We start from the raw sequence: 17,413 nt of genomic DNA, 5'->3' as shown, positions 1-17,413 counted from the left end.
TGCTTGCTTACCAAACTCGTGGCTAGAGACTCGGAGAGCTGTTCAGTAATCTGTTTACATTGTACAATAGATATTTGGGCTATGTGAGTTATAATCTTACTGGTGGCTAAATCTAGGTCTAGACCTTGTTAGTGGTGAATGTATAAGATTCAGAGAGGCAACCTGCATCAAAAAGTTACTGACGCAGAACTAATCAGGGGGGATAACCACAGGCATACCGACCACTCGCTGTGAGCGACCTTGGAACACACAAAGGGTATTATAGTTTAATTGTGTATTCTCATTTGTATAGAATTTGAACTTTTCTGGTGACTGTTATTAAATACGATGATGAGGGAGTTTCCTTACAGCTTTGACCTGCTCAAACCAGTGTTTCCATCCAAAAATGTTGGGGTTTTTTTTTGGGGGGGGGGGGGGGGGGGGGGTTCTTTTTTTCTGTAGGAGAAAATTTCACACATTGAATAAAAATGGGATCAGATAGAACTTCAACGTAATAGACACAGCACATGGTTGCAATAAAAGCTAATTTTATCTATGTACCTGGATTGAGAATGTGTGTCTGTCCCTGTTGGGGTAACTACGCAGTTGTGCTTATAAAAATCTTATTCTTAAAAAAACATGGACAATATAGTACATCATTAAGATTTATGTAAATAAGTAAAAACTTAAAAAAAAAAAAACAAGAAAAAAAAACAACAAAAAAACACACACACACAACATAAAAAAAGGAGATTAATATAACTACAGTATTAATTGCACTTTGACATGAACTAAAATATCATATTACATCCAAGTTCGTATCATGATCCAATGTCAGGCGTCGGACAACCAGTAACAAACCTGTGAAAGGAATGTGACACATGTGATACGTGTTAAGATACAGCGAAGCATGACGTAGTACGTGTATCTGTACATAATAGACACGTGCACACTTACACTGACATTAACGGACAAGCGTTCACAGACACCGCAAGGTACATCTCGGGGGCGGTGTGTCAACTGGTGCAACATGTAGCAGTCATTTAAAACCTAATTTGAGATGTATGTTTTAGTTTTATTTTTATTTCTTATTTTTATTTTTTCAATTCTGCACCAAATTCTAAAAAAGTCGGCGGCGATGAACACTTTAAACCAGGAAATAGTTAGCGAGTGTAGAGAACACGACTGTTAGATGAGAGCTGATTTACAACCATTGTATGTGGTAACCGTGCCCAGATGTATGGTCATCACACATTTGTCACTTTAAAGAATTTCTCTTGTTAGTAGAGTACATACTAAAGTCATTGGATCTACGAAATTCACGTGAAAAATATATATGTCCTGTTTTCAGTAGACGACTCTCAGGATACAAACATAAAAAACAAAAACAAAAAACAACTTTTACATCGCTTTCGTTTAATTATAATAATCGTAATTAGTGAGATATTTGTTTAAACAATATTTTTGTTATTAACTTTCAAGTACACACATTACAATATATAAATCGGATATATTATAGGATAGGAAACCAAGCTAAAATCTTATACTAATTCCTTACCTATTGAGATATTGACGCTTGTTTTCCGTCAACTCAATATTATCGTACAGATGTGTACCTACCGATTTCCAACATAAAAACATACCACTTCTCCGTAAAACTGAAGGTAAAAGGAAGTCTCGTACGTTTTTTCTGTACTCCTAATACAGTTATATTAATTAAAACAGATGGTGTTTTTGTGTGACATATCGTATATCCTATTTGTATAAGTGTCGTATATAATAGGAGAGGGAAATGCTGGTAGAAAATGCAGAATGCACTTGCGGTAACCCTTACGAAAATGACTTTCATTTTTTCTTTGATTGTCCACATTATGATATACAGAGACGTTAACTTTCTTACATCTACATTTAGACACAATCATAATTATATTCAGAAATGTGCACATGTTTATAAAAACAAACAGCATATTAGATAATATATACAATTATTTTCTTCTGCACTTCCTTTGCCTTTGAATCTTCGGAGAACAATGTTAAAAAAAACATTTAATTGTTTGAACTTTTGTAATAACTTGGGAAAGGGCATTAATAATGTCCTATACCGTACTATACGGTCGCTCCGGACACTACACGGACGCTCCGAACACTACACGGACGCTCCGGACGCTCCGGACACTATACGGTCGCTCCGGACACTACACTGACGCTCCGGACACTACACGGACGCTCCGAACACTACACGGACGCTTCGGACACTATACGGACGCTCCGGACACTATACGGACGCTCCGAACACTACACGGACGCTCCGGACACTATACGGACGCTCCGGACACTATACGGACGCTCCAATCCAACCCAGCTAAGCTATGCATACAAATTGTTTACTTCCTCCTTCAACAAAGTTTTCGATGCCAGAACCTATACCACAATTTGTGGATGTGTGTTAAGGCCAAACAGACAAGGCCTAGAATTTTGACTGATTTAAACATATACAACGGATAGGTACAACTTATAACAGCTTAAAAGTATTCCTTTTATTTATAACAAGACGTCATTATATAAAGGGTTACTACAAGCACATGCGGCATTATTTCCAATCGAATTCGATTTTTGTTCTGAATTATTTTACATCACAAATGGACGTTAAACAATACATTTTTCTGATTTAGACAATACATTTTTCTGATTTAGACAATATAGACAATACATTTTTCTGACTTAGACAATAATTTTTTCTGGTGTCTCCCTTACAGGGTTTTCCTAGCCATTGTCTTTAGCTGCTGCGTAACCTGTCAACTTCCGGTTCTCATTTCCGAACCAGTGTTATTTTCTTCTGTGTCAATTTATGTGTGCTTTTGTTAAAATTAAATCTGATCTGCCAAACGTGAAAAAATTTGTTAATCTGGTTAGTGAAATATTGACACTTGTGATCTTTTATACAAAGCTGCCTGAGTACCATCACAACAAAGGGGTATTTATGATAATGTTTATGTACATTTCCGAGATGATATACACATCACCTGTGTTGACTCGATAAGTATAGTTTAGTACAAATGATCGTATGAATGACTTACAGATGATTAACCTCACAACAATACACACACTACTGCACACACATCTATTCTTAACGTGGTTTTTTATGAAGTGAACAATTTTCTGGGCACTTTCTCGGCCATGTAATCTAATCGACATATATTGACAGCCCCCTAAACGACATGTCGTGTTGCTGTACATTAACTCTAACAGGATGAGTCAACTGATATCTCTCGTTTTGGGGTTTTTTGTTCAGTTTTAAGTTTCCACATTTCATACGCCCCGCTGTGCTGACAACCTGTACCTCCTCCCCACCCCCGGGTGTACAGTCGTGTAGAAGTGTAGAGTGACCTGCTGTGACCGTACACCGACCTAGAATCAGTGAAGCTTGTCGTCACAGGTGCGAATCAGCACCGTCGGCACGCGATTACGGTACAGGGGCGGAGGGGGCGTACGACCGGGGACTATTGCTCGTCGGTTCGCTCTAACATGGAATTACATTTCTACTATCTAAGGCTCTGGCTCAAATAGGACCAGTCAGATTTCTATGGACAGAGGGGAAACTGTGTCTTTATTCGGAAATAATCCGGCATACCCTGGGTGTCCCTTGTTAAAGCTGCTGTAAGCTGGATTAATATGGATTTGTCATCCGAGAGCATTGGTAAACCGCTGAGGTAGCCTCAATTTAATCCAAGGACTTTATTTTGTCTACTTTCTTTTATACAATGTTTATGGATTGTTGAGATAATGTAAACATATGTATACCACACAGTCACAGGATACCCACTCGACAGGGAGGTGTGACTCGGACACCCTCTCCTACTGACCAGTGACCGGAGAGAACGCGCATATCCTCAGATACCAGGGGACAAACTTTCGGTATAGCAACAGTATATTTTCACGACTTCGTGGTGTGTTTTTTTTGTATTTGTTATACAAGATGTACGTTACGTCATCATGGATAATGTGTTTACTTTTGGTGTCCGTGGTGATTTCGGAAAAACATGAAATCCGAATTGTGGACAATGGGTACACTGGAATAAAAGTAGTCATTTCGGACAAGGTACCAGAGACTCCCGGACTGGTCAACGGAATTAAGGTAAAATGTAAACCCTTTCTGATTTTTTTAAAGTAATAACCACGTGGATATCATAGTAGAAACTATTAGATAATTATTTTATTGAAATTATACCAAATGGGATTGTCATATCTGAATTAATGAAAACATCAGGTACTAATCACACAAAAGCTAAACATTATATGTTGTATGTAGTAAGGACGTGCTAATGTCCGAATTTAACAATAGAAATATGACATTAAAGCTAAAACAAATGACACAGTTATCGTATGTGTGACCTCTGTCCGGATTAAAGAAAGAACCATAGAAAGGAAGGCGTGAAATCAGCTGTCGGGGGGGGGGGGGGGGGGGGGGGGGGAGTCCTTTTATTGACCTCCTTAATGACGTGCCGTTGATAATAATGGGGAATTACAGGGTTTAGGTTTTTCTAACATAATAACTAACCTAAATGTAGTTACATGTTAACATATTGTATGCATAATTGGTGTGAATTTAAACAAAACACGTCGCCAACTTACACAAGACAAGCATACCCAGCCCACGGTATAGGATACGCACCATTCGGTCGGAAATATGTGACAAGTCCCTTTGACATTGCAAACGTAACTAAATACTAGATTAGACAGACACAATGTTCTACAATATAGTATACAGCGTAAAGTATAGTATATACCATATACCGTAATATTGTATACAGTCTGTACCATAGTATACACCACATACTATAATATTGTATACAGTCTGTACCATAGTATACACCACATACTATAATATTGTATACAGTCTGTACCATAGTATAGTATACATCATATACCGTAATATTGTATACAGTCTGTACCATAGTATAGTATACACTATACACCGTAATATTGTATAGTCTACCATAGTATAGTATACACCATATACCGTAATATTGTATAGTCTGTACCATAGTATAGTATACACCATATACCGTAATATTGTATACAGTCTGTACCATAGTATAGTATACATCATATACCGTAATATTGTATACAGTCTGTACCATAGTATAGTATACACTATACACCGTAATATTGTATAGTCTACCATAGTATAGTATACATCATATACCGTAATATTGTATACAGTCTGTACCATAGTATTGTATACACCATATACCATAATATTGTATACAGTCTACCATAGTATAGTATACACCATATACCGTAATATTGTATACAGTCTGTACCATAGTATTGTATACACCATATACCGTAATATTGTATACAGTCTGTACCATAGTATAGTATACACCATATACCGTAATATTGTATACAGTCTGTACCATAGTATAGTATACACCATATACCGTAATATTGTATACAGTCTGTACCATAGTATAGTATACACCATATACCGTAATATTGTATACAGTCTGTACCATAGTATAGTATACACCATATACCGTAATATTGTATAGTCTGTACCATAGTATAGTATACACCATATACCGTAATATTGTATAGTCTACCATAGTATAGTATACATCATATACCGTAATATTGTATACAGTCTGTACCATAGTATAGTATACACTATACACCGTAATATTGTATAGTCTACCATAGTATAGTATACATCATATACCGTAATATTGTATAGTCTACCATAGTATAGTATACACCATATACCGTAATATTGTATACAGTCTGTACCATAGTATAGTATACACCATATACCGTAATATTGTATAGTCTACCATAGTATAGTATACATCATATACCGTAATATTGTATACAGTCTGTACCATAGTATAGTATACACCATATACAGTAATATTGTATACAGTCTGTACCATAGTATAGTATACACCATATACCGTAATATTGTATAGTCTACCATAGTATAGTATACACCATATCCCATAATATTGTATAGTCTGTACCATAGTATAGTATACACCATATACCGTAATATTGTATACAGTCTGTACCATAGTAAACACCATATATCGTAATATTGTATACAGTCTGTACCATAGTATACTATTTACCATTGTATGGCACTGCCACTATATAACCCTACCAATTCAGTTGCGAGTTCACCAGCCTATGAACTGCCAACAGGAAGTGATCTCTGCTACTGGTAAGCGCGGGAAATTTGAATTTGAAAATTTCAAAACAAAAATCGCATGACAAATAAAAAATCGCAGATGGTAAATATAAGAATTGAACGGCTTTCAGTTGGAATTCATAGTCAATATGAATTCCAACTGGACAGTTGGCATTCATATTGACTATGAATGCCAACTGAAAGCCGTTCAATGCTTAAATATACACCATATACCGTAATATTGTATACAGTCTGTACCATAGTATAGTATACACCATATACCGTAATATTGTATACAGTCTGTACCATAGTATAGTATACACCATATACCGTAATATTGTATACAGTCTGTACTATAGTATACACCATATACCGTAATATTGTATATTCTACCATAGTATAGTACACCATATACCGTAATATTGTATAGTCTACCATAGTATAGTATACACCATATACCGTAATATTGTATACAGTCTGTACCATAGTATACACCATATACCGTAATATTGTATACAGTCTGTACCATAGTATACACCATATACCGTAATATTGTATACAGTCTGTACCATAGTATAGTATACACCATATACCGTAATATTGTATACAGTCTGTACCGTAATATTGTATACAGTCTGTACCATAGTATAGTATACACCATATACCGTAATATTGTATACAGTCTGTACCATAGTATAGTATACACCATATACCGTAATATTGTACAGTCTACCATAGTATAGTATACACCATATACCGTAATATTGTATACAGTCTGTACCATAGTATAGTATACACCATATACCGTAATATTGTATACAGTCTGTACCATAGTATAGTATACACCATATACCGTAATATTGTATACAGTCTGTACCATAGTATAGTATACACCATATACCGTAATATTGTATACAGTCTGTACCATAGTATAGTATACACCATATACCGTAATATTGTATACAGTCTGTACCATAGTATAGTATACACCATATACCGTAATATTGTATAGAGTCTGTACCATAGTATAGTATACACCATATACCGTAATATTGTATACAGTCTGTACCATAGTATAGTAAACACCATATACCGTAATATTGTATACAGTCTGTACCATAGTATAGTATACATCATATACCGTAATATTGTATAGTCTACCATAGTATAGTATACACCATATACCGTAATACTGTATACAGTCTGTACCGTAATATTGTATACAGTCTGTACCATAGTATAGTATACACCATATACCGTAATATTGTATACAGTCTGTACCGTAATATTGTATACAGTCTGTACCATAGTATAGTATACACCATATACCGTAATATTGTACAGTCTACCATAGTATAGTATACACCATATACCGTAATATTGTATACAGTCTGTACCATAGTATACACCATATACCGTAATATTGTATACAGTCTGTACCATAGTATAGTATACATCATATACCGTAATATTGTATATAGTCTGTACCATAGTAAACACTATATACCATAATATTGTATACAGTCTATACCATAGTATAGTATGCACCATATACCGTAATATTGTATACAGTCTGTACCATAGTATACACCATATACCGTGATATTGTATAGTCTACCATAGTAAACACCATATACCGTAATATTGTATACAGTCTGTACCATAGTATACACCATATACCGTAATATTGTATACAGTCTGTACCATAGTATACACCATATACCGTAATATTGTATACAGTCTGTACCGTAATATTGCATACAGTCTGTACCATAGTATACACCATATACCGTAATATTGTATACAGTCTGTACCATAGTAAACACCATATACCGTAATATTGTATACAGTCTGTACCGTAATATTGTATACAGTCTGCACCATAGTATAGTATACACTATACACCGTAATATTGTATAGTCTACCATAGTATAGTATACACAATATACCGTAATATTGTATACAGTCTGTACCATAGTATAGTATACACCATATACCGTAATATTGTATACAGTCTGTACCATAGTATAGTATACACCATATACCGTTATATTGTATACAGTCTGTACCATAGTATAGTATACACCATATACCGTAATATTGTATACAGTCTGTACCATAGTATAGTATACACCATATACCGTAATATTGTATACAGTCTGTACCGTAATATTGTATACAGTCTGTACCATAGTATAGTATACACTATACACCGTAATATTGTACAGTCTACCATAGTATAGTATACACCATATACCGTAATATTGTATACAGTCTGTACCATAGTATAGTATACACCATATACCGTAATATTGTATACAGTCTGTACCATAGTATAGTATACACCATATACCGTAATATTGTCTACAGTCTACCATAGTATAGTATATACCATATACCGTAATATTGTATACAGTCTGTACCATAGTATAGTAAACACCATATACCGTAATATTGTATACAGTCTGTACCATAGTATACACCATATACCGTAATATTGTATACAGTCTGTACCATAGTATAGTATGCACCATATACCGTAATATTGTATACAGTCTGTACCATAGTATACACCATATACCGTAATATTGTATACAGTCTACCATAGTATAGTATATACCATATACCGTAATATTGTATACAGTCTGTACCATAGTATAGTATACACCATATACAGTAATATTGTATACAGTCTGTACCATAGTATAGTATACACCATATACCGTAATATTGTATACAGTCTGTACCATAGTATAGTATACACCATATACCGTAATATTGTATAGAGTCTGTACCATAGTATAGTATACACCATATACCGTAATATTGTATACAGTCTGTACCATAGTATACACCATATACCGTAATATTGTATACAGTCTGTACCATAGTATAGTATACACCATATACCGTAATATTGTATACAGTCTGTACCATAGTATACACCATATACCGTAATATTGTATACAGTCTGTACCATAGTATAGTATACACCATATACCGTAATATTGTATACAGTCTGTACCATAGTATAGTATACACCATATACCGTAATATTGTATACAGTCTGTACCATAGTATAGTATACACCATATACCGTAATATTGTATAGAGTCTGTACCATAGTATAGTATACACCATATACCGTAATATTGTATAGAGTCTGTACCATAGTATAGTATACACCATATACCGTAATATTGTATACAGTCTGTACCATAGTATAGTATGCACCATATACCGTAATATTGTACAGTCTACCATAGTATAGTATACACCATATACCGTAATATTGTATACAGTCTGTACCATAGTATAGTATACACCATATACCGTAATATTGTATACAGTCTGTACCATAGTATAGTATACACCATATACCGTAATATTTATACAGTCTGTACCATAGTATAGTATACACCATATACCGTAATATTGTATACAGTCTGTACCATAGTATAGTATACACCATATACCGTAATATTGTATACAGTCTGTACCATAGTATAGTATACACCATATACCGTAATATTGTATACAGTCTGTACCATAGTATAGTATACACCATATACCGTAATATTGTATACAGTCTGTACCATAGTATAGTACACCATATAACGTAATATTGTATACAGTCTGTACCATAGTATAGTATACATCATATACCGTAATATTGTATACAGTCTGTACCATAGTATACACCATATACAGTAATATTGTATACAGTCTGTACCATAGTATACACCATATACAGTAATATTGTATACAGTCTGTACCATAGTATAGTAAACACCATATACCGTAATATTGTATACAGTCTGTACCATAGTATAGTATACACCATATACCGTAATATTGTATAGAGTCTGTACTATAGTATACACCATATACCGTGATATTGTATACAGTCTGTACCATAGTATAGTATACACCATATACCGTGATATTGTATACAGTCTGTACCATAGTATAGTATACACCATATACCGTAATATTGTATACAGTCTGTACCATAGTATACACCATATACAGTAATATTGTATACAGTCTGTACCATAGTATAGTATACACCATATACCGTAATATTGTATACAGTCTGTACCATAGTATAGTATACACCATATACCATAATATTGTATACAGTCTGTACCATAGTATACACCATATACCGTAATATTGTATACAGTCTGTACCATAGTATAGTATACACCATATACCGTAATATTGTATACAGTCTGTACCATAGTATAGTATACATCATATACCGTAATATTGTATACAGTCTGTACCATAGTATACACCATATACCGTAATATTGTATACAGTCTGTACCATAGTATAGTATACACCATATACCATAATATTGTATACAGTCTGTACCATAGTATAGTATACACCATATACCGTAATATTGTATACAGTCTGTACCATAATATAGTATACACCATATACCGTAATATTGTATAGTCTACCATAGTATAGTATACACTATATACCGTAATATTGTATACAGTCTGTACCACAGTATAGTATACACCATATACCGTAATATTGTATACAGTCTGTACCATAGTATAGTATACACCATATACCGTAATATTGTATACAGTCTGTACCACAGTATAGTATACACCATATACCGTAATATTGTATACAGTCTGTACCATAGTATAGTATACACCATATACCGTAATATTGTATACAGTCTGTACCACAGTATAGTATACACCATATACCGTAATATTGTATACAGTCTGTACCACAGTATAGTATACACCATATACCGTAATATTGTATACAGTCTGTACCATAGTATTGTATACACCATATACCGTAATATTGTATAGTCTACCATAGTATAGTATACACCATATACCGTAATATTGTATACAGTCTGTACCATAGTATAGTATACACCATATACCGTAATATTGTATACAGTCTGTACCATAGTATAGTATACACCATATACCGTAATATTGTCTACAGTCTACCATAGTATAGTATATACCATATACCGTAATATTGTATACACTCTGTACCATAGTATAGTAAACACCATATACCGTAATATTGTATACAGTCTGTACCATAGTATACACCATATACCGTAATATTGTATACAGTCTACCATAGTATAGTATATACCATATACCGTAATATTGTATACAGTCTGTACCATAGTATAGTATACACCATATACAGTAATATTGTATACAGTCTGTACCATAGTATAGTATACACCATATACCGTAATATTGTATACAGTCTGTACCATAGTATAGTATACACCATATACCGTAATATTGTATACAGTCTGTACCATAGTATAGTATACACCATATACCGTAATATTGTATACAGTCTGTACCATAGTATACACCATATACCGTAATATTGTATACAGTCTGTACCATAGTATAGTATACACCATATACCGTAATATTGTATACAGTCTGTACCATAGTATACACCATATACCGTAATATTGTATACAGTCTGTACCATAGTATAGTATACACCATATACCGTAATATTGTATACAGTCTGTACCATAGTATAGTATACACCATATACCGTAATATTGTATACAGTCTGTACCATAGTATAGTATACACCATATACCGTAATATTGTATAGAGTCTGTACCATAGTATAGTATACACCATATACCGTAATATTGTATAGAGTCTGTACCATAGTATAGTATACACCATATACCGTAATATTGTATACAGTCTGTACCATAGTATAGTATGCACCATATACCGTAATATTGTACAGTCTACCATAGTATAGTATACACCATATACCGTAATTTTGTATACAGTCTGTACCATAGTATAGTATACACCATATACCGTAATATTGTATACAGTCTGTACCATAGTATAGTATACACCATATACCGTAATATTGTATACAGTCTGTACCATAGTATAGTATACACCATATACCGTAATATTGTATACAGTCTGTACCATAGTATAGTATACACCATATACCGTAATATTGTATACAGTCTGTACCATAGTATAGTATACACCATATACCGTAATATTGTATACAGTCTGTACCATAGTATAGTATACACCATATACCGTAATATTGTATACAGTCTGTACCATAGTATAGTACACCATATAACGTAATATTGTATACAGTCTGTACCATAGTATAGTATACATCATATACCGTAATATTGTATACAGTCTGTACCATAGTATACACCATATACAGTAATATTGTATACAGTCTGTACCATAGTATACACCATATACAGTAATATTGTATACAGTCTGTACCATAGTATAGTATACACCATATACCGTAATATTGTATACAGTCTGTACCATAGTATAGTATACACCATATACCGTAATATTGTATAGAGTCTGTACTATAGTATACACCATATACCGTGATATTGTATACAGTCTGTACCATAGTATAGTATACACCATATACCGTGATATTGTATACAGTCTGTACCATAGTATAGTATACACCATATACCGTAATATTGTATACAGTCTGTACCATAGTATACACCATATACAGTAATATTGTATACAGTCTGTACCATAGTATAGTATACACCATATACCGTAATATTGTATACAGTCTGTACCATAGTATAGTATACACCATATACCATAATATTGTATACAGTCTGTACCATAGTATACACCATATACCGTAATATTGTATACAGTCTGTACCATAGTATAGTATACACCATATACCGTAATATTGTATACAGTCTGTACCATAGTATAGTATACATCATATACCGTAATATTGTATACAGTCTGTACCATAGTATACACCATATACCGTAATATTGTATACAGTCTGTACCATAGTATAGTATACACCATATACCATAATATTGTATACAGTCTGTACCATAGTATAGTATACACCATATACCGTAATATTGTATACAGTCTGTACCATAATATAGTATACACCATATACCGTAATATTGTATAGTCTACCATAGTATAGTATACACTATATACCGTAATATTGTATACAGTCTGTACCACAGTATAGTATACACCATATACCGTAATATTGTATACAGTCTGTACCATAGTATAGTATACACCGCATACCGTAATATTGTATAGTCTACCATAGTATAGTATACACCATATACCGTAATATTGTATAGTCTGTACCATAGTATAGTATACATCATATACCGTAATATTGTATACAGTCTGTACCATAGTATAGTATACACCATATACCGTAATATTGTATAGTCTGTACCATAGTATAGTATACACCATATACAGTAATATTGTATAGTCTACCATAGTATAGTATACACCATATACCGTAATATTGTATAGTCTGTACCATAGTATAGTATACACCATATACCGTAATATTGTATAGTCTGTACCATAGTATAGTATACACCATATACAGTAATATTGTATAGTCTACCATAGTATAGTATACACCATATACCGTAATATTGTATACAGTCTGTACCATAGTATAGTATACATCATATACCGTAATATTGTATACAGTCTGTACCATAGTATACACCATATACCGTAACAGTGTATACAGTCTGTACCATAGTATAGTATACATCATATACCGTAACAGTGTATACAGTCTGTACCATAGTATACACCATATACCGTAACAGTGTATACAGTCTGTACCATAGTATAGTATACATCATATACCGTAATATTGTATACAGTCTGTACCATAGTATACACCATATACCGTAACAGTGTATACAGTCTACCATAGTATAGTAAACACCATATACCGTAATATTGTATACAGACTGTACCATAGTATAGTATACACCATATCCAGATAATATTGTATACAGTCTGTACCATAGTATACACCATATACCGTAATATTGTATACAGTCTGTACCATAGTAAAGTATACACCATATACCGTAATATTGTATACAGTCTACCATAGTATAGTATACACCATATACCGTAATATTGTATACAGTCTGTACCATAGTATAGTAAACACCATATACCGTAATATTGTATAGTCTGTACCATAGTATAGTATACACCATATACCGTAATATTGTATACAGTCTGTACCATAGTATAGTATACACCATATACCGTTATATTGTATACAGTCTGTACCATAGTATAGTATACACCATATACCGTAATATTGTATACAGTCTGTACCATAGTATTCACCAGATACCGTTATATTGTATACAGTCTGTACCATAGTATAGTATACACCATATACCGTAATATTGTATACAGTCTGTACCATAGTATACTATACACCATATACCGTAATATTGTATACAGTCTGTACCATAGTATACACCATATACCGTAATATTGTATACAGTCTGTACCATAGTATAGTATACACCATATACCGTAATATTGTATACAGTCTGTACCATAGTATTGTATACACCATATACCGTAATATTGTATACAGTCTGTACCATAGTATAGTATACACCGCATACCGTAATATTGTATTGTCTACCATAGTATAGTATACACCATATACCGTAATATTGTATACAGTCTGTACCATAGTAAACACCATATACCGTAATATTGTATACAGTCTGTACCATAGTATAGTATACACAATATACCATAATATTGTATAGTCTGTACCATAGTATAGTATACACCATATACCGTAATATTGTATACAGTCTGTACCGTAATATTTTATACAGTCTGTACCGTAATATTGTATACAGTCTTTACCATAGTAGAGTATACACCATATACCCTAATATTGTATACAGCCTGTACCATAGTATAGTAAACACCATATACCGTAATATTGTATACAGTCTGTACCATAGTATAGTATACACCATATACCGTAATATTGTATACAGTCTGTACCATAGTATAGTATACACCATATACCGTAATATTGTATAGTCTGTACCATAGTATAATAACATCATATACCGTAATATTGTATACAGTCTGTACCATTGTATAGTATACACCATATACCGTAATATTGTATACAGTCTGTACCATAGTATAGTATACACCATATACCGTAATATTGTATACAGTCTGTACCATAGTATAGTATACACCGCATACCGTAATATTGTATAGTCTACCATAGTATAGTATACACCATATACCGTAATATTGTATACAGTCTGTACCATAGTATAGTATACATCATATACCGTAATATTGTATACAGTCTGTACCATAGTATAGTATACACCATATACCGTAATATTGTATACAGTCTGTACCATAGTATAGTATACACCATATACCGTAATATTGTATACAGTCTGTACCATAGTATAGTATACACCATATACCGTAATATTGTATAGAGTCTGTACTATAGTATAGTATACACCATATACCGTAATATTGTATAGTCTACCATAGTATAGTATACACCATATACCATAATATTGTATAAAGTCTGTACCATAGTATAGTATACACCATATACCGTAATATTGTATAGAGTCTGTACCATAGTATAGTATACACCATATACCGTAATATTGTATACAGTCTGTACCATAGTATAGTATACACCATATACCGTAATATTGTATACAGTCTGTACCATAGTATAGTATACATCATATACCGTAATATTGTATAGTCTACCATAGTATAGTATACACCATATACCGTAATATTGTATAGTCTGTACCATAGTATAGTATACACCATATACCGTAATATTGTATAGTCTACCATAGTATAGTATACACCATATACCATAATATTGTATAAAGTCTGTACCATAGTATAGTATACACCATATACCGTAATATTGTATAGAGTCTGTACCATAGTATAGTATACACCATATACCGTAATATTGTATACAGTCTGTACCATAGTATAGTATACACCATATACCGTAATATTGTATAGTCTACCATAGTATAGTATACATCATATACCGTAATATTGTATACAGTCTGTACCATAGTATAGTATACACCATATACCGTAATATTGTATAGAGTCTGTACCATAGTATAGTATACACCATATACCGTAATATTGTATACAGTCTGTACCATAGTATAGTATACACCATATACCGTAATATTGTATAGAGTCTGTACCATAGTATAGTATACACCATATACCATAATATTGTATAAAGTCTGTACCATAGTATAGTATACACCATATACCGTAATATTGTATAGAGTCTGTACCATAGTATAGTATACACCATATACCGTAATATTGTATACAGTCTGTACCATAGTATAGTATACACCATATACCGTAATATTGTATACAGTCTGTACCATAGTATAGTATACACCATATACCGTAATATTGTATACAGTCTGTACCATAGTATAGTATACACCATATACCGTAATATTGTATACAGTCTGTACCATAGTATAGTATACACCATACACCGTAATATTGTATACAGTCTGTACCATAGTATAGTATACACCATATACCGTAATATTGTATACAGTCTGTACCATAGTATAGTATACACCATACACCGTAATATTGTATACAGTCTGTACCATAGTATAGTATACACCATATACCTTAATATTGTATACAGTCTGTACCATAGTATACACCATATACCGTAATATTGTATACAGTCTGTACCATAGTATACACCATATACCGTAATATTGTATACAATCTGTACCATAGTATACACCATATACCGTAATATTGTATACAGTCTGTACCATAGTATACACCATATACCGTAATATTGTATACAGTCTGTACCATAGTATACATCATATACCGTAATATTGTATACAGTCTGTAAGCTATTGTTTGATAACACAAATTCACATACACTTAAAGGTATGCTATAACGATAAACAAGAGACAAAATTATACCATCTCGTTTGAAAAGAGACATAGATTTTTTAACAATTATCTAGCTTTAATGAGCTGTTTCTATTCGTTAAATGTTGCACTGTAATTCAATATGTTTCCGCCCTTATAACTTTTAAACACGCGGATTCAAGCTAAATATCTCATTTAAATACGGGTACGGAGCAACTCCCTAACAGGTGTACAGTTTACTACATCCTGGTTCCTGTACTCGAGTATACTGTTACAGAGGCGAGGGAGCCTGTCCCTGTTTTATGGTTCTGTCCTTCCTGATGGTTCCTACATACCTATCCATACCATCTCCTGAAACTAAGCCAAGTATTTGTGGGTTCTAGTACTAACTGTTGGTCCGCCG

General features: G+C 33.2%; 1 protein-coding gene across 1 annotated transcript in view; it reads left to right on the top strand.

The window, feature by feature from the left end:
• Nucleotides 1-3,541: 3,541 nt before the first annotated feature.
• The window catches only part of LOC117331659 (calcium-activated chloride channel regulator 1-like), a 29,973-nt gene continuing 16,101 nt past the window's right edge, over nucleotides 3,542-17,413 (top strand). Inside the window, exon 1 of the mRNA XM_033890486.1 lies at nucleotides 3,542-4,114. Coding sequence (XP_033746377.1) covers nucleotides 3,956-4,114 — 159 coding nt within the window. The 5' untranslated portion in view covers nucleotides 3,542-3,955. The remainder of the gene's footprint in view (nucleotides 4,115-17,413) is intronic.

This window comes from Pecten maximus, chromosome 7 (assembly GCF_902652985.1).
Source record: "Pecten maximus chromosome 7, xPecMax1.1, whole genome shotgun sequence".
Lineage (NCBI taxonomy): Eukaryota > Metazoa > Mollusca > Bivalvia > Pectinida > Pectinidae > Pecten > Pecten maximus.
This window is presented reverse-complemented; position numbering and strand designations above follow the sequence as displayed.